At 43.1% G+C, this 20,794-nt stretch overlaps 1 protein-coding gene across 3 annotated transcripts in view; it reads right to left on the bottom strand.

Annotated features, from left to right (window-relative positions):
- The window catches only part of septin10 (septin 10), a 130,049-nt gene that overhangs the window by 69,436 nt on the left and 39,819 nt on the right, over positions 1 to 20,794 (bottom strand). For all 3 annotated transcript variants that reach the window (XM_068033782.1, XM_068033781.1, XM_068033783.1), the window contains exons 3-4: positions 15,659 to 15,773; positions 3,011 to 3,206 (exon numbers count right to left, since the gene is read on the bottom strand). In XM_068033782.1, coding sequence (XP_067889883.1) covers positions 3,011 to 3,206; positions 15,659 to 15,773 — 311 coding nt within the window. The remainder of the gene's footprint in view (positions 1 to 3,010; positions 3,207 to 15,658; positions 15,774 to 20,794) is intronic.

Below are 20,794 nucleotides of genomic sequence, written 5' to 3'. Positions count from 1 at the left end.
GAGCAGATGTGGCGGAGCTGGAGAAATTGGGAGAATGGAGTCCTTACAGGAGGCAGGGTGTGAAGAATTGTATTCGAGGTAACTGTGGGAGTCGGTGGGCTTTCATGAATATTAGTGGACAGTGTTGAATGGATCTTTTTTTGACTGGAGTGAAGTATGCAGTGGGGTCCTCCTAGGATCAGTTTTAAGACCATTGCTTTTCTCATTATACATAACGACCTGGACTTGGGTATAGGAATACAATTTCAAAGTTCACATATGATACAACGTAAATAGTGAGGACTTCAGGCGGACATAAACAGACTAGTGATGGCCAGACACGTGGCAGCTGCATTTTTAAATGAAGGCAAGTGCGAAGTAATGCACTTTGGAAGATACATTATGGAGAGGCAGCATAATCTAAATGGTACTATTTTGAGGGGGATACAAAACCAGAGTGACCTAGGGTGCATATTCATAAATCTTTGAAGGTGGCAGGGCAAATTGATAAGGTAGTTAAGAAAGCATATAGGGCACATGGCTTTGTAAACTGCCTCAGCTGGAACATAGTGCAAATTCTGTACACCACACTTTGGTAAGGATGTGAAGGCCTTGGAGGGGGTACAGATGAAGTTTACCAGGCTGATACCGGGGTGAGGGACTTCAGTTATGTGGCGCGATTGGAGAAAGTGGCATGGTTTTCTTTAGGGCTATTCAAAAATTGAGCAGTTTTGATAGTTCCTCCCTACTTGCTCCATTTATTCTGGCAAGTAGCTCAGTAACCAAAGGTTACTGATTGACCAATAATTGACCAAAAAATTAGACATGAAATAAAGAGTGGTGTTTGAAATGAGAAAATTGATTATATAATTGCCTAAACAGTAAGTCATTTAAAATGGGATACAACTTTTCAGTGGGCTCCCATCATGAGCAGAGTAATGATTAATAATCTGGAGGTGGACACAGGCAGCACAGTGATTACATTTGCAGAGGACACTAAATTGTGTGGCAGAGTCAGTAATCTAGAAGAGCAAAATTGATTGCAACTGGATTTGCATATATTGGGGAAGTGGGCTCAAGATTTGCAAAATGTTTAAATGTATAAAAAAGTGTGCAGTTGCATCGGTATAGTTAGAGGGAAGAATATTATGAGTCAATGTAAGTTATAAGTAACAGAGGGGGAAGATTTAGAAGCAGAGTGCCAGAAGAATCCAGCCAAAGCAAATAGGATCCCAAGCTATAATGCCCAGACAATTCAGTACAAAAACTATCACCATAACATGATAATATCAGGTCTTGGGGACACATCTAAAGTACTGCTTTCAGTTTCAGTAGCTCCACCTTCACAAGTACATTTTGATTTTGGAAAAGATGCAGACAAGGGAAACAAAGAGGATTTCCAACCCAAGATCATTGTGATATGAAGACAGACTTGATGCCTTGGATTTGGGCTCACTGGAAAGAATATCTGATGCAGGAGATTATTAAAGGCATGAATATCATGCCATTGGATGACACGAGGCTATAGGATCAAGTAGGACCAGTGGCCACCCTTACAAACTGAGAAAGCAGGTGCTTGCCTAACCCAAGCATGAACAGGTGGTTAGGAATTTTTGAGATTGAACCCCTGAATGGGTTGTCTCTCTCTCCTTTTATGTTCATCCTGGGAGATTAGAGGCTGGGGGATTAAGGGGACGTTGGTGGAAGGGGCTTGAATCAAATAACAGAAGTCAGTGAGCTGTTATGGGATTGACGCCATTTTCTTCAACCTGGGTGCATAAAAACAAAATAAAGAAATAGATGGCAAACTGTGGTGGGACAGCTGGGAAAGGTGACCGAATACCTGTTGGAAAAAAAGGGTTTTTTTGAGTAGGTTTTAAAGGTGAAGAGATAATTAGAGAAGCAGAAGGGTTGATGGAGAGAATGACAGTATGGCTGAAGCCACTGAAGGATCTACCATCAATTTCTATGATTCAATTGTGGATAAAGGGAGGGCACAATGCATTAAAGGCCAGAGTCAGAGGACGAAACGGAATGGGTGAGAATACAAAACTAGAGAAGATTGTAGAGATAAGGTGGGGCAAGACGATGGAATGATTTGAGGTCAAGAACTTTAAGTTTAATGTGGTGTAAGCAGCATAGTGTACAGGTGGCAGATATTTGGACAAGTTGCCAGCTTTTAGTGAATGGCAAGACAGCAAGTAGGACAATAGAGAAATTGAACCTTTAAGTGACAAGGGAGTATGGATAAGGGATTCCTAAGTGCTGGGGCTGAGGTAGGGGCAGAGACCAGCAATGTTAGAGTTGAAAATAAACAGTTTAGATGGACAGGATGTGTGGTTTCAAGCTCAGTTCTGGGTCGAGCAGGGTGCCAAATGTATCTTGTCCAACGTGAGTACATGGCCAGGAGGGAGATGGAATCAGTGAAAGGAGAGCAAAGTTTATGTTGAGGGCAGAAAATTACCATGTTTACACTCAGTGCTCTTTCTTAATGATTGAATTAATTTGTCTAAGAAATTTCTTGCCTTAAGATTTGTAGTCTTCCTATAGTGCAGTTAAAGGAAATTTTGTCTTGTCCACGATAATGTAGCACAGGCTGTCAAACAACACAGCAGTCATGGGGTTGAAGCAAGTGGAGTGCTGGATGTGATGTGAAAGTTGATCCTGTGTCTTCAGATGATATTACCAAGAAACAGTAAATGAACAAAAGGAGGAAACCAAGAATATATCCTTCAGGATCTCCAAAGGTGACAGACAGCAAGAAGAAAAGCTATTGTTGGGGGAAGTACTGGGCATCTTTGGACAGGTATAAATGGAACCACATGGAATTGAACAATAAAGGACAGGTGATGGATTAGGTTTACTTACCATATACCAAAAAGACGTGATTCTGCAATTTTTCATATTACTGGTACAATATCTCACAAATTTAACTTAGGAAAACAATTATAGTCATTTTATAGTTGTAGTCAAATACTAACAAATGTTTCCCAACAGTCTCCAGGGGAAATTTTTTCTACAAATCACTTACCTGTCTTCTTTATTTATTTGGTCTCCAAAGCCCACTGAATTTACAATGGTTAGTTTTAAGCGAGCAGTACTCTCTTGTAGTTCATATGTCTGAGCCTTCAATTTTACTCTGTTTTCATAATGTGTTGATTGGCTACTCTCAAAACTGGTGTTAAACAAGGTATCCATAAGGGTGGACTTTCCAATGCCAGTTTCTCCTGAAATTCCAGAAGAAAAAGAAAAATGTGGAATTAGCTGCAATAATATAAACAGATACTCTAGAATTATATGCAGCATGTTACATATAATTTATCAGAGAATGGTTCCAGCACATTCGGCCCATCGTATCTATGCCGGCTCTCTGCAAAAGCAACTCACCTAGCCCCACTCCCCTGTCTTTTCCCCATAGCCCTGCAAATCTTCTCCAGATAATTAACCGATTCCCTTTTGAAAGCCATGATTGAATCTGCCTCCAACACGCTCTCAGGCACTGCATTCCAAATCCTAACTACTCACTTTGTAAAAATGTTTTTCCTCATGTCACCTCTGGTTCTTTTGCCAATCACTTTAAATTGTGTCCTCTGGTTCTCAACCCTTCTGCCAATGGGAACAGTTTCTCCCTATCTACTCTGTCTAGACTCCATGATTTTGAACACCCCTCTCATATCCCTCAACCTCCTCTTCTCTAAGAAGAGCAACTCCAGCTTCTTCAATCTATTACTCACCCCCAGAATCATTCTCCTGAATTTTTTCTGCACCTTCTCATCAGCCTTCACATCCTTCCTAAAGGCACGATGCCCAAACCTGGTTGCAATACTCCAGTTCAGGCCGAACCAGTGTTTTCTGTAAGTTCACCATAACATTCTTGCTTTCATACTCAATATTGCTATTTATAAAGCCCAGGATTCCATATGCCTTATTAACCACATCCTCAAACTGCCCTGCCACCTTCAATGATGTGTGCATATATATGCCTAGGTTCCTATACTCCTGCTCCCCTTTTCGAATTGTTTCCTTTATTTTATATGGTCTTTTCTCAATCTTCCTACCAAAATGTAGCACTTCACACTTCTCTGCATTAAATTTCATCTGCCACACCACCGCCCATTCCACCAACCTATGTCTTCTTGAACTCTATCACTATCCTCCTCACAGTTCACAATACTGCCAAGTTTTGTGTCATCTGCACTTTTAATAATAAAAATTCTTCAGTTAATTTATGAACTTGTACAAGAATTCATTCGTGGTCACAAACAGACTTTAAAAAATAAATGGAAATTCTATTCATTTCCAACTAAAGGGAGCTGTAAAATACATTAATGCAACTTTAAATACTTTTAAAAGCCCAAATGAAATCTGTGTGGATCAAAAAACAAATCTTAAGGCAAGAAACTTCAGACAAATTAATTCAAACACTAAGACCTACCACTGATTTAGAATTGTCACAGAAATCACTGAATTCAATCCCTAAAACACCAATGGAAAAATTCATTTAATTAGAACAAAATTGGATTCATTCAATCCCCATAAAATAACTCATCTAATTGTAAAATGAGGAAAATTGTGTAATGCGATCCCTCAAACATTTGGTAAAAATCCTGGAATCTCATGTAATTAAAACAGAAACGGACTTAGTCACCATAAACTCAGCATTTTCAAACTTGTGTGGGATCCTTTGAAAATGTTTAAACATTCACAGCAACCACCAGAGAATAATGACCCACCCCTAAAGGGGTCCTCCTAATTTAACTTCTAAAAGACATTGTCAGAAAACATTCGTATTTACAGTAACATTTAAAAAGTGACCATACAAATATACTTTTCTATCCTCTCTTTTATCTTGCTATCTTTCCATGGTTTCTCATCAATCTCCGATCATTATCTTGTATCCCTCATCACTAAGATTTGATCAAGGATCACAGATTTTCCAAAAGGGTCAAGGAGTCACAAACAGTTTTATTGAGGACCAACAGTTCAAATACAAACACATAATCAGGATAGACATAGTAGACATATGACTTGTAACAGGTGAGAACGGTTTACTAGTCCCAGATCGGACGGACAGATGACGATGCAGAACAGTTTGATCTTTGCAGCCTCTGGTGATGATTTTTTCTTTGGTCACCTCTCAAACTGGTTGAGGTGTTTAAGCTGAAGCTAGCATGGATCCATCTTAAGGTTGAGCTGACCAAGGTGTTAAGGCATAGCTAGCATGGATTCACTTCAGGAAGCTCTTCTCCATCAGTCTTTCTTCCCTTCTCAACTGCCTGCTTATATACCTCATGTTAGGGATCAGTGGATACCCTCATGATCATTTAATTACATTTACCCATTCAATTGTCCAATCAAAGGGAACAGATACTCAAAATAAGCCCTTCCAGTTCCAGGAGATCATTCCTTCACTTATCTCTGGCATGGGCATCTTGAAACCTTCTCACAGAAGGTTTGTTTAGATACGTGGATCATGAGGATCCTTCCCCATCCTATCAGGTCCAGCTTTGCCGAAACAAAGACCTGTTACATTATGTCTTTGCCCACATAACGAGCCCTTGTGAAAAACCTTGTGACATTGTTATGAACGCTGGACTTTGTAGTATGGTTATGTTTTAAAAACGGTGATCTTTAATGCAGTGTAAAATGGATGTGGAGAAACATGTGACCTCACACCAATTCTGCCCAGAGACATGCCAGGAAGCTTGGTTACCATAACAAGGAATCCAGATCAAAGACACTTTCAAAAGCAGAGTGAAAGGTGTGAACACCTGAAGGACAACAGGTTTCGCTCTCCCAGACTCTTAGATCGTAAACAGGGAACCAGGGGCTCTAAAAATGCAAATTCTAGTTGCAATTTTTAACACCTAGAAACAAAGGCAGGCTCAGGTGGTTTTTCTATGGTCAGACTTATGGACTCCGACGGGTGTAAAAAACTTTCCTACCACTGGCAGGCTGTAAGGAAAAAAGGGATCAGCAAGCAAGGTGGTGTGCAGCCAAGAGAGAGACAGAGACAGATGAAGTGATAGAATGTGGCTAAACAAGTGTCTTTCACAAGCAGAGTTCAGCACCAACAAACCCCCGCCCCCAACTTAAGATTCTGGGTGCATATGCAATGAGTAGTAGTCTGCCCTGGTTTTCTTAGCATAGGACAGCAGCCAGGCTTTTCTCTGTGGTCCCCGCTTCCACCATCGAGTTACCCTTGGCGAGCGGTTCTGTGGAACTGGACTCCAGTATCAACAGTACAGACTAATCTCCCATCACCATCGTTTCAGAAAGGGGATATAACCTCTCCAAGGGGCCTGCTGGAGTCACTGGAGATCTTAAGCCAATTGTCTAGGTCATTGATGCACCGTGGCAACAAACTATGCCTCCAGACTAAGCTGCATGGCCCCTGTTGCTGCCTCTCTCTAACTTTACCTCCATAGATAGGCCCCGCTCATTCTCACAACACTGCATCTAGGATTTAAACTAAGCTGGCATGAAGCAAGGGTTTACTGCTGGTCGTGCAAAAATTCTGCGCCTATAACAGTGAGAGCAAGGCATTCATAAAATTTGGTCTGACAATGCCGATGCTAACTATGAGAACTGGTAACTTGAACAGCATATTGCACAGTGGAAGGGCTTGACAGGATTAGGTGAGATAAGATATGTTGCCTGGATGAGAGATTCAACTGCATTATTGCTTCCATGCACTCTTCAGTCTAACCGGGTTGGACCTGGTTGCCATCACCGTTAAGTAGTTCATAAACTGGTGCAGCAATCGCTGCAAATTGAGGAATGAAGGCTTGCTGATACACACCCCCACCCCACCAGTCCAATAAAAGAATGCAGAGCAGTCTTGGAGGTGGGCAGTGTTAGATGCTGGATGATTTTAACTACATGCTAGTCTGGATTGACGCCAGACAATCCGATCCAGAACTAAAAAGGGGATACAATCTTGCACCAGTTGAGATGGACCTTCAGTTCCGCTCCAAAAGCGGCTGCAATAGTTCTAGTCAAAGGGTTATATGTTGGATGCAGTCTGTGGTGGCAAGGTGATGATCGACGTTAGAGCAAACAGGAGACCATAAGAGATATCCAGAGTGGAGAAGACAGTAATGCCACTGGGAATCTGGTCAAGTAGAAAGGGTGTCTCAAATCACCAGGGAACCACCAGGGGTGACCCAGTTGAGTATGCAGTACTCAATAGTCATTTGCCAGCTGCCATCTGGTTTTCTAACTGGCCTCTGCAAGCAACACTGTTTCAACAGTAGCTTGATGGTGGCTCGAATATATGGTATACTCTCAGCTGGGTAAGAGTACTAAGAGTACTGCTTCACGGGAGCAGTTAATTTCTTTGGGTCTGGTCATATTTCCACAATCGCGATAATGGGTTGCGAATACACCCGCCAACTCTAGGATTGCCTGTACCTCTGGGTCATTGGAGATGGCAGGTCCATAATCCTGATTTTTCAATTGCAAATAGAGTGCCACTTTAGGGGGTCCGTTTTTAAGGATCCAGATACAATTGTTGGCATAATGAATTACTTACCAATAGCTTTTGAGCATATTGTCTATGTTTATCTTTAGGGGAAGGGATCCTTATGTCTCAGTCTGGGCACGCCCTTCATCAAGTCAGGGTGGGGACAGTGAATGATGGTGGTGGAGGAGACTTCAGCTAACATTAGTTGTTGACGGCCTCCAGTATCAACAGTGCAGACTAATCTCCCATCACCATTGTTTCAAAAAGGGGAAATAACCTCTCCAAGGGGCCTGCTGGAGTCACTAGAGATCTTGAGCCAATTGTCTAGGTCATCAATGCACCGTGGCAACCAATTATGCCTCCATGCTAAGCCGCATGGCCCCTGTTGCTGCCTCTCTCTTCCCTAGCCGCTGTTAGATAGCGTCAGGACTCATCTGTCTCAAAGGATAGCAGGGTTCACTGTTGCTGTCAGTCTCAATAGTGCACCTATTGTAGCCGTTATGGACATAGTAACCCAGGCGCTAGCAATTAAAGCAGCACACCGGGGCACCCGCCTCCATCGCAGTTTTAGACAGTCCTGATCTCTATTTAGGTAGCGGGGCCGCAACAGGCGCTGCCTTAGCTTTAGTGGATGCTCTGGGAACATCAGCATGGTTCTACTCCAAAGTAGTTCCACAACGGGTGCGCAGTTGTTCCCAGGGCCCGCAAGCATTTATATAGCCCCTTTCGCAAACACCAGATATCTCAAAGCGCCTTACATCCAATGAAGTACTTTTTGTAAGTGTAGACACTGTTGCAATGCAGGAATGGTAATGGTTGGAGACTGTCCAAAGAGGGTTTTGAAGCCCAGGGGAAAAAAGTGGTCCCCTCTACCATCCCTTGTGTGCCGGAAAATGCCAAGCAGCTTGTTTGTGAAGGCATTCAGGCCAGGATTTGGAAGTCGATGCCCTCTTTGCCCAGAGCTCTGCACAGGTCAGCCTCAATATCCACCACTGTGCCCTTTCCCAGGATTACCTGGCCCATTTCCTGTTTTAACTGAGGAATACACACCCAGGAGGACCTGTTTAAGCTTGTTCCTTTCTAGTTCCAGGGGAGTGGCCTCAAAAATTCGCCACCATTGTATGATGTCAAGGGAACTAGTGTCCATGTTCACGGTCCCCAGGTCATCTTTTCACACCCTGACCTCAACAGGGGTAGGGAACCCATGTGGTTGTGGTCTCCCCTAATCATCAATGGTCATGGATGGTTGCCTACTGGCCCCCTCTTGGTCAAACCTTTGGCAGATCTGGCTTCAGTGACCACATACACCAGCATTTTCTCATTTATCTTGCTGTCCTTGGTCAGAGAAGGTGGAGCAGGGTAATGGGGGCGGGGTGTGGTTGAGTCGCCCCATCTGGTTTTGGAGACAGCAGCCACCACTGCCTGCTGTTGGCCAATTTGTGCCTGAAGGGATCAGATTTTAGCAGGTCACACACGTTTGGCTTCAGGGAGGTGGTGATGGTCTGATTCCCTCAAAGGCCCCCTTGCATCTAACTTTTCACCGAGTCTGGTATTTTTTGCCAATAATATTTTGTTCCAGTATTTATTCCACCTTTTTCAGCTAATAACACCTTGTCACATGTTTTCTGTTCTTACCATAACATTGCAAGATGACAATGCTTTCCTGCCAACCTTTGCTTTCCTTTTGTAACTTGTCTACTTGTTCCTTCAATTCTTTGTTTTTTGTTTTATTTAACCGTGAGGCGAACAACTGTGTCCATCTCGGCCTATGTTAGGTTAAGTGCGCATTTCTGGGCGTCTTCAGAAACAGTCACTTACACCACAGAAGGCCATTGGTCCCATCAAGTTCATGCTGGTTCTCCATGGAGCTATACAGTCAGTCCCACTCCCCAGCTCAATCACTGCAGTCCTGCAACAGCTTGCCGAGAACTCAATCAATCTCCCTTGTACTCCAACATCCTTAAGATGTCTATCGTCTCAGGTGTTGCCTGTTGTCTCGGTTAGGCCATCAACTGTTCCTTGTGACATGCCAATGTAACCCCTGGTTTCACATTCAATATGTTCTCCCCTCCTTAAGCATTCCTACCCAAATCTTAATGATGGTCATATGCTATTGACCAAATCTCAAACCAAGGCCTGTATAATTCCTGCTTCTGTGATCCCACTCCTGCCTCCACTAAAATTTGACCAAGGATCACAGATTACCCAAACAGTCAAGGATAGACGAGCAGTTTTATGGAGGAGCAACAGTGCAAATACAACGCAATCAGGACAGACATTGTCGACATACAAACTAACAGGTGAGAACAGTTTACCAGCCCCAGATTGGATAAATGATGAGGCACAATAGCTTGATATTTTCCCCCAAAAAATAAATTCATAAAATTTCTAAGTACATCACTTAACAGTTCAAATTTGACATTATAGTGTAAGGCAGATCAGTTTCTTTCAATAAAGTACAAGGTGCCTCACTACACTTGCCATTACAGGGTTATATTTACAATGTACATATACACTTCGTGTCAAACATTCTCTGGTGCATACAGCCAGAGGTGTTTTTATACAGCTTCCAGCCCCTCAGTATACAATGGCAAGAGGGTCTTAGACAGTGACTTTTTCCCATTGAGCCTCTGTGGCAGCTGCCCAAAGCTTTAGTGCATCCCTCAGCACATAGCCCTAGACCTTGGAATGAGCCAGTCTGCAACTCAGTTGTTGACAGCTCTTTGTACCAGAAGACCAGCAAGTTCTGGGCAGACCAAAGGGCATCTTTCACAGAATTGATGGTCCTCCAGCAGCAGTTGGTGTTTATCTTGGGAACAGCCAGTAGAGCGGAATCCTGTGTTATGGAGCTGCTCGGAATGAAGCTCGACAAAAATACTGCATCTCTTTCCAGACCTACTTTGCAAAGACACATTCCATAAGTAGGTGGGTGACAGTCTCTTCCCGACTGCAGTCGCCTCAAGGGCAGCGTGTGGTGGTGCTGAGACTCAGAAAATGCAGAAAGGATTTGACGGGGAGGGCCTTTCTCACCATCAGCCAAGCTACATCTTGGTGCCTGTTTGAAAGCTCTGGTAAGGAGGCGTTCTGCCAAAGGAGTCTGCTCAGGGAACCATCCAACAGGATCCACCATCACCTTTTCCTGCAGGGCCTCAAGGACATGTGAGGCACTGCCTGGGATTTGTGGTCAAGTTTGATCTTTGCAGCCTGCAGTAATGATTTCTTCTTCAGTCACATCTCGAGCTGACTAAGGTGTTAAGCCAAAGCTTGCATGGATCCACTTTGGGAAGCTCTCCTCAATCTGTCTTCCTTCCTTCCTTTCTCAACTGCCTGTTTATATAACACACTTTAGGGATTCGTGGATACCTCATGATCATTTAATTACATTTACCCAGCTATGCCTACACAAAGGCCAGTTGCATGATGTCCTTGGCCATATACTGAGCTCGGTGAAAAACTTAACATGATTAACATTGCTCTGTACCATTTCAAGCAGGCTGCTGAGGAACTTCCCTTAACTAGAGAAACCTATTTCTTGCACAACCCATATCTCCCTACCTTCTGCCAGCCCCAACCCTTCTACATACGTCCAGAAAATAAACTCTCCAAGTCACTTCCAAATTGCCCACCTTCTGACCTTCCATTCACCACGATACTGCAATTATTGATTTGCTCAACCACTCTTTCACTTTGGATGCACATCAGAAAAACCTTTATTCTCTCCCATCCCGGTCAGCCCCGATATGGCCCCCATCTTCACTCCCTCAAGTCCAAGATGCAGACTTAAATGTATCTAGCATGCAAGTGATTTAACTATCCATCACCAGATCTGACTAGACCACATCTACACTCCCTCCGATCACTCCTCCTACAGGCTCATCTAATACACAAAACCCAATTTCTACTCCCTTGACTCAATTCGCACTAAACCACTGGCCATGTAACTTATCTTTCTGGCTGCCCTGCAAGCCGACATTGAAACTGACCCCTTCCTTTCAATCTTCCCTCAGCTAAAATTCTACATTCCAGGCAACATCCTCAAATCTCCTCTGTACCCTCTCCAGTGCAATCACATCCTTCCTATGAGGTGACTAGAACTGTACAGAGTACTCTAGCTGTGGCCAAACTAGTGCTTTATACAATTCTAGCATAAAACTTTCATGCTCTTACATTCTATGCCTTGGCTAATAAAGTACTCTGTATGCCTTCTTAACCTTATATAATGTCCTGCTACCTTCGTTCACTCCAAAGCCCTTCTGTTCCCCTACACCCGTGTCTAAAAAAATCTTTATAATACATGAGAAAAGTAACCTGTGCATTTTAGGGCGGCACAGTGGCGCAGTGGTTAGCACCGCAGCCTTACAGCTCCAGGGACCCGGGTTCGATTCCGGGTACTGCCTGTGTGGAGTTTGCAAGTTCTCCCCGTGTCTGCGTGGGTTTTCTCCGGGTGCTCCGGTTTCCTCCCACAAGCCAAAAGACTTGCAGGTTGATAGGTAAATTGGCCATTATAAATTGTCACTAGTATAGGTAGGTGGTAGGGAAATATGGGATTAGTATAAATGGGTGGTTGATGTTCGGCACAGACTCGGTGGGCCGAAGGGCTGTATCTCTAATCTCTAATCTAATCTAACCGGAGTTCAGCAGAACTCACGGCTTGTAGTTAATAAGTGGGCATTCCTTCCATACAGTCTCATATATAAACAGAATATTCCCCCATGGGACATCAAACCCAAGTTTGATCCTGTCCACCAGTGTTCATATGTCTACTCTCTGAGAAATAGAGATCACAGCTAACGTTTTCCCACACTATACCAGCAATGTTGTGTTGCTACCATCCCAACCCCAGCCTCAAGGTCACCTTAGACAGATGAGAACAGCAATCAAACCTGGGCATTATTGACCTGAATTGATCAGTCCTTCATCTGCATTGTTCATTGATACACATCATACTTACTCAGCAAGCCTTTAAGAAATCATCCAAGTACATTTGATTGCAATTATTTTAAAATAACTAACATTAAACAGGTGGATAATTAACATATGCCTAGCTGCTGTTAGAACAATGACTTCAAAGAATGGCAGAATGTTGCAATGTAACCTCATTATTCCTGACAGTCACAATGACATACTGCTGTTTGTATCAACATTCCGATTAGACCTTTAAAAATGAACAGTGCATTGTGTTTTGGGGCAGAGAGTGGATGGAGGACAACTACGCTAGATGTAATCCAAATGTCACATCATAATTCCTACTGAATAATTGGGGATCAATTGGGCATACAGAAATAACAATGGCAGATGGAAAACACTTTCGAGCCAGTTGAGGTTACTCTTTTAGTTACTATATATACACACTTTTATACTTCAACTGTTTTAAAGAAAGTAACTCCTTCTGCAAATGGGAAACAGTATTTCCTAGTGATCTGCTTAAATATACTAACAGAATTCTAGCAGGTTAATAGCCTAAAGAACAGGGTCTCAAACTGCAGTTCCCATGGTCAGCTGGGTCATTATACTTCTGTATTTGACAATTTATTTGGATATTATTTCTGCAGTTATATATAGCATTGTTTTCCTTTGGGTAATCAGTCTATTGCAAGTTAAGATATTGGGCTGTAGTAAGTTTAAGGTGTGCATGCATTACATTGCAGTAATTAAAGCAAACAGCTGTCCATCTCACCCAACTCAGAATATGGAGCTTTATTTTGGTATATGTTCATTTGTCTTAAAAAAAATTTTAAGTTCAAAAGAATTTAGGGTTTTTACACTGATCGTGAGAATAGTCAATCCTAATTTCTCAGAAAAGCTGCACAACTTGCAAAATAAATATTACACAACAGTAATTTAAAACAAGACACTTGCTTTACAGTTACTTTACATATTTCAACAAAATCAATACTAATCTATTTTGGGAATGGCAATATTTATTACCCATCTCTATTTATCCTGAGGATAAAGCAAGTCAACCACATCATGTGGGACTGCAGTCACATGTAGGTCAGACCAGCCAAAGGAAGCAGGTTTCCTTCCTTGAACAGGGGTGAACCGGGTGCGTTTTTAATGACAATCTGGCAACTTCTAGTCATTTTCTTGTTCCAACCCACAAATTAACACATTTATTGAATTTAATTTCACAAATTTCCATGGTGCGATTTGAACAATCTGCATTTTCAGTCCAGTACCATAATTACTAAGTTATCATACCCAATATATTTATTTTTAAAACATCCTCCCAGGTCAGTATAACAGTTGGAATTGTTTTAATGTATCTTCAGTAAGAAAACAGATTCCAGATTTTGCACCGCCAAGTGTTCCACATCACTAAAGTCTCTGGCATCAGTCACAACCGGTGATTCACTACAGTCATCATTCCTCTGTTCATTGTCAAAAGTGCCAATGTTTGCACAGGCTTTGGGCAAAGGCACTATTTTCAGAGTCTGATCATGTGTCATTGACTCAAAGGACCTGGCAAAAACACAGCAGCAAATGATACCAGACACTCAAATATATCATACAGTTCATAGAAAAATAGAAAGTTTACATCACAAAAAGAGGCCACTTGGAACATTCTATCTGTACTGACCAAAGGAAAAGAGCCACCCATTCCAATCCTACTTTCCAGCACTTGGTCCATAGCCTTGCGGGTTACAGCATTTCAGGTGCACATCCAGGCACCTTTTAAATGCGTTGAGGGTTCCTGCCTCTATCACCCATCAGGCAGTGAGTGGCAGACCCCCACCAACCTCACAGAGAAAAATAATGTTGTCATTTCCCCTCTCTTCCTTCTTCCAATCACCTTAAATCTATACCACTTAGTCAAGAACAACCCCAGCCTATCCAAACTTTCCTCATCGCTGCAATTTTCCAGTCCCGGCATCATCCTTGTAAATTTCCTCTATACCCTCTCTAGTGCAATTACATCCTTTGTGGGGCCTGCTCTTGGATAACAATGCAAAGTCTGCAGTTACCACCCTTCTTTCATGCTGTGTGATGCGAAAGAAGAGTCTATTTCACTCAACTTAGGTGGGCAAGTTTTTCCTCTTCATTCCAAATATTGCTTCTTGAGACAGAGGACCTTAAAAATGTAAATGATCCCAAGATACAGAGACTGGATGTGAGATGTAGCATTGGGTGGAGTGTGCACAGATGGATATAAAAGTTAGATGTTCATATGAATAGCAACTTTGCCCAAAAACAAGATGTCATATTTTAGCTGAAAAGCTCAGATTCTCCGCTGATAAGACAATCAAGACCTTTTGTATGCAAAGATTTTCTCAAAGCAATGGAGGAGTGAGCATATTTCCAAATTGCAAAGGCTTAACTTTGTTACAGTTTAACTATATACAACTTAGCCACTTTCTTTCTTCCCAATGCCAAATCAACAGTAAATTTACAATTTAGTTTTAGCTTGGAAAAATAGGAAAGTTTCACCACAAATCAGCGAAGCTGTGGAAACAAACATTGGTGGGGTTTCAAATGCCACTTCATAATTTCTCATCAGGTCTTGAAATTTTAATGCCACTAGTTGCTGTAGAAAAAGTTGTTCATACCCACAGGCATTTGGCCTGTGAATGCAAACTATCATTGACTTTGCATGCTTTATGGATGCGAGAATCAATGATTACCAACTTTTCTTCCCCCAGCGCTTCGGTTTAGAATCACAGTTTCAGGTTTCTTTGATGCTGTTGGCACTACTCAAATTTTGCACTTTCTTGGAGATCAATTAATCTTGTTCCTGAAAGTGTGGGCAATTACCAGAGTTGTGTGGGCAGGAGGGGGGGGGTTCTAATTATCGCAGTTTTTTTGATGTGCCTTCCTTTTCCAGTAACAGCCATCTTAGTTTGAAGACTATTGGATGGGGGTAGGGGAAAGCAGGGGTGAGACTGCTTTGAGCCTGTTCCATCATTCTATTAGATCTTGACTGATCTGTAGATTAACTCCATTTACTCACCCTTGATACCCTTACCGATCAGTCTTGAAAATTTTACTGACTCAGGTACCATAGCCTTTTGATGAAGAGCTCCATAGTTCTATTACACTTATGTGAAAAAGTGTTTAATTTTGCTCAGATTTTAGGATTGTGCCCCCTTCTTCTCGATTCCCCCACCATAGGAAATAGCAGATTTGTATCCGCCTAATCAAATAGTTATCATTTGAACACTTATTTGATCACTCTCAACCAACGAGAGTTGGAATACAAAATCATCAAGTACTTACCAACACAAAGAATATTAAAGCAAAATCCCTGGGAGGTAGATTTGTTAACTAGTTGATCCGGTAAACTATCAAATCCAACATGGCCTGACAAGGAAAGTGGGCGGACATTTTCATTCTGCAAGAGAGAGAAAAATAGTACATCCAATAGCTAGTCAACAATTAAAATATTCTCAGCTTCCAACTGTTTTTCTAAAATTCACAGCTATGGAGTGGCTGCGTTTGCTGACAACCCTACCACTAGGCGCTACAGTAGCACATGTGCAAATGCCGCCTGTGCCACTAAAACATCAAAGACTGCGACGTCAGCAGCTGCCAGGACTAAAAATGGCACTGCTCAAATAATCACACAAAGGCAACTGAAACACCTGGCAGCGCACAATGGCAGGAGGGAGAGCGTGCGGGTCGGGTCCACCGCTACCACCAAGGTCTTGGGCTGCTCCCTCCCTACTCCTCCCCAAGTTCTCTCCCCGCTCCTCCCCCCACACCCCGCTTGCTCTCTCACCCACATTATGCAATGACGTCATCTGCGCATGCGTGTACCAGTCCTGGCAATTTATGCGATGACGTCATCCGCGCATGCGTGTACCAGTCCTGGCAATTTATGCGATGACGTCATCCGCGCATGCGCCAATTGGTTCTGGCAATGGGGAACACAGGGCACACGCAGAGAGCAGGCGCCCGTTTGTGCATGTGCGCAAGTTGGCGCAGTCGGATGACATCACCGGCCAGCTACGCTGTCAAGAATCGCTGTTATGGAATAGTGTACAAGAATCTACCAGGAGTAATTCCATCACAAACCAAGCTTCCCTAATACTGCATATAATTACAAAGAATACAAACAGTTAGATACAAAGCAAAAAATAGTCCTGCAAACAAAAGACTGCCCTTTTACAAGTTTCTATCATGAAGGTTCCCCACCCCATTACCAGCTTCCCTACTTCAAAAGAACACCTGGGCCTTTCACTTAACATGACAAACTCAAGCAGTTCTGTTCATATGTCTATAAATGCTCAACCCCTTTTTTGATTAGATTAGAGATACAGCACTGAAACAGGCCCTTCGGCCCACCGAGTCTGTGCCGAACATCAACCACCCATTTAGACTAATCCTACACTAATCCCATATTCTCACCAAACATCCCCACCTGTCCCGATATTTCCCTACCACCTACCTATACTAGTGACAATTTATAATAGCCAATTTACCTATCAACCTGCAAGTCTTTTGGCTTGTGGGAGGAAACCGGAGCACCCGGAGAAAACCCACGCAGACACAGGGAGAACTTGCAAACTCCACACAGGCAGTACCCGGAATCGAACCCGGGTCCCTGGAGCTGTGAGGCTGCGGTGCTAACCACTGCGCCACTGTGCCGCCCTTTTCTCCAGAGAAATTCACAGCTCCATTTAAAAAGGGTCATTTAATCCCAAATCATCCATGTTCTTTGGAAATCTGTTCTCATATCCACTATCCTACAGTGGGGATAGGAAGAGACTTTCCGATCTCAAACTTTGCTCAACACTTTGAATGTTGTCCTCTACTCTAGTTATTCATGAACTTTTCCATTGGTGGGGCAAAAGACTCAGCAGTCCACCTACCAGTCCTACCTCACCCACTTTCGCTTGCCACTGAAAAAACTTATCAGCATGGGGTTAGTGGAGCACTGGATGAATTGGAGTTTATGTAGGATGCAGGGGGAAAATGGAAGTAGACAAAAAGGGATTCAAACAAGGAATGGTGGACACAGTTGTGCAGTAATGCACATTGCGGAACCAGAGATGAGAAGACGATGGAATGGTTGAGGCTTTTTAAAAGGACCAGGGTAACTACAGTTATGATAGGGGAGAAGGTGTGCCTGAGAAGAGCAGCTGATTATCTCAAACACTGGACCAAGAAGGAGTATAGTTCAGTGGTCAAGAGTTGAACCAGTAAGGAAGTCAAGCAAATGGGTGATGGGCCTCATGAGGATCTAAGAAATGGAAGAGTCGCACATGCTGCCCCTCAAGTCTGCTCTGCCATTCATAAGATTAACCTGAACTTCGAGATCAATTTCACTTTCTCACACTATTCCCATATGCCTTGATTCCTTTAGTGAAATATCTGTCTCAGTCCTGAATATACTAATTGGTTGAGCATCCACAGCACTGAGGGTTTTGATTCTTGGAATTCTGTACCCCACAGGGAAGAGATTTCTCATTTCAGTACTAAACGGCCAGCTCCTATACAGAAACGATATCCACTAGTGCCAGCCTCACCACCAGGGAAAAAAGTCTCTTAGCAACTATGCTGTCAAGCTCTGAGAATTTTATACATTTCCATGACATCACCTCTCATTCTTCTAAACTCAAGAAGGTCCATTCTACTCAATCTCTCCTCAAGAGAACAGCCCTTTCATTCCAGCAATCATCCGGTGAACCTTTGGTGCACACTCTCTTAGGTGTGCATGTCCTTTCTTAGCTAAGGAAACCAAAACAATACACAGTACTCCAAGTGTGGTCTCACCAAGGCCCTATAAAATTGCAGCAACACTTCCTTACTCATACTCCATCCCCTTACAATAAAGGCCAACATACTATTTGCCTTCCTAATTGCGTGCTGTGCCTGCATGTTAATTGTCATTCATATACAAGGATCCTCAGAAGCAACAACTACTAGTCGTGTCCTTCAAAAACTATTTGTTTTTCCATTCTTCCTACCAAATCAGGGATGCACAAGAGGCCAAAATTACAGTGTAGATATCTTGGAGGGCTATGAGGCTGGAGAAGATTACAAAGATAGAGAGGCGCGAAGCCATGGAGGTATTTGAAGACAAGTATGAGAATTTTAAAATTAAGACATTGCTTGACAAGGAGCCAATGCAGGTCAGCAAGGAGGGGGCGGGGGTGGGTGGAAAACAGGACTTGGTGCGAGGTAAAGACATGGGCAGCTGAACCTTGGGTCACCTCATGTTTACAGACAGTAGACTGTGGGACACCGGCTGGGAGGGCATTGGAATAGTCAAGTCCAGAGGGTATGGGAACAGTTTCTATCTATCTACTGTCTCGAACCCTCATGATTTTGACCACATCAAATGTCCTCTCAATCCTAAGGAGAACAACCCCAGCTTCTCCAATCTATCTACGTAACTGAAGACCTTCACACCTCGAACCATCCTCGTAAATCTTTTCTGCACTCTTTAAAGCCTTGACATTCTTCCTAAAATGCGGCACCCAGAAATTAACACAATACTCCAGCTGAGGCCATCATAACTTCCTTGCTTTTACATAAAAAGGCATATGAAATCCTGTGTTTTAAGGACTCTCAAACTGCCATGCCACCTTCAATGATTTGTGCATATATACCCCCAGCTGTCTCTACTCCTACACCCACTTTAGTATGATACTGTTTAGTTTATATTGCCTCTCCTTCCAAAATGCATCACTTTGCAGCTCTCAGTGCTAAAATTTCATCTGCTACATGTCCTGTCTAAGTCCTCATTAAGTCGATCACTATCCTCCTCACATGTTCACTACACTTCCAAGTTTTAAATCATCTGCAAATTTTGAAATTGTGCCCTATCTCCCCAAGTGTAGGTTATTAATCTATATCAAGAAAAGTAGTAGGTCGAGTACCAACCCCTGGGGAACCCCACTGTACACCTTCCTCCAGTCTGAAAAGCAACCGTTCACCACCACTATTTCCTGTCACTCAGCCAGCTTCGTATCCATGCTCAGCTATGAGATTCTCAGAAGAAATCTTGTTAGAAGAATTTAAAAACTCTCTCCCATTCTCAATAAAGACTCGTGTAGAGGAGCAGCGGGTTCAGGAAGCCCGACAAGCGACCATTCTGGCCGATGAGTTTGCTTTAATTGCTAAGTCGGTTTCCCGGGGAGAAACCGTATGCCTGTACCTGTACACTGGGTGCACCTGGAATACGACCTAGTTTTGGGACCGGTGACCATAGGGATTTCTCCTAGTTTGCCTGTGAACGGGGTTGACCTGCTCCTAAATAATGATCTGGCAGGGGTGAAGGCGGTAGCCCCCCCACCCCCAGTAGTGAAAGAAAGACCGCAGGAGGTCAGAGAGACAGGACAGTGGCAGGAAACCCAAACCTGCAATGAAACCTACACCCCCAAGTCCTGTACTGGCGTTAGGAGGATCCTCCAGTAGAAGAACAAGTGACCAAAAGGGCAGGTTCAAGGAAGTCTGGGAAAACTCCCAGATGAAAACCCTTACTGTCCAGTCAACCAACCCCGGAAAATGTGAAAAGTTAGACCCCACATCCTCCTACGTAAATGCAGTCTCTAGAGACACCCCACCAGAGCTGCTAACAGCATTTACAGGAACCTGCAGAGACAAAGAGACCTGTAGGGGGCACAGAAACCGTGAGGGTGATGCCTCACCTACTCAAAGTGTCACAGGAGACTGCAACCAAGTCTGCACAAATACCTGCAGGTAGGAGTGTCCCAGAGAACAAAGGGAAGAGTAACAAAGAATCCTCCCCCGCAGTCAGAGGAAAAGGAAAACCCATCCCTTGAAGTGAAAAGTTTTTGCATGATAGACCCGCCCACTACCAACTCTCCTGAGAAAGAGAGGGGGAAAGTAAAACAGCCCTGGCACCCAGAAAAAAACATTTTAATAGGCTTTAAGATTGGTGAATGAATGGAAATGAATGAGAGAAAAGCATGGTTTTTCTTTCTTTACCTTATATTTCTCGCAAACCCTGTAATGAAATGTGCTGGTTTTCCCCAAATCATATTTCATTCTCCTGGGTGTGGAGGTCTCAGGCAAACCCCCCAACTGGCAAGACTGAAGCTATTATTTCGCCACATGAAAATTAAAAATTAAAATTACAAACCCCTGACTGGAAAGACATTTGCATAGCAACACAGTGTGCTGGAACAAAGGACAATGCCCTGACATTCAACCAACAATTACCAGGAGCTAGCATTCCAGGTTCACTACTAAGATAGCAGAATCCACAAACACAGAAGGAGTGATCGGACCTGTTTTAGTCACATGACTGACTGGCTGTTGGAGTTGTTTGAATTTTGAAATTGCCAGAATGTTTGAAAATCAGAAGGCTGTTAGCTCCTGGACTGAACACCTTTCTCCTGTCTGCTCTCATCTAGCTCTCACCAACTTCAGTAACCACTGAAG

Source organism: Heterodontus francisci, chromosome 6 (genome assembly GCF_036365525.1).
Source record: "Heterodontus francisci isolate sHetFra1 chromosome 6, sHetFra1.hap1, whole genome shotgun sequence".
NCBI classification, from domain to species: domain Eukaryota; kingdom Metazoa; phylum Chordata; class Chondrichthyes; order Heterodontiformes; family Heterodontidae; genus Heterodontus; species Heterodontus francisci.
The sequence above is the reverse complement of the archived record's forward strand: the minus strand, read 5'-3'. Positions and strand labels throughout refer to the sequence as shown.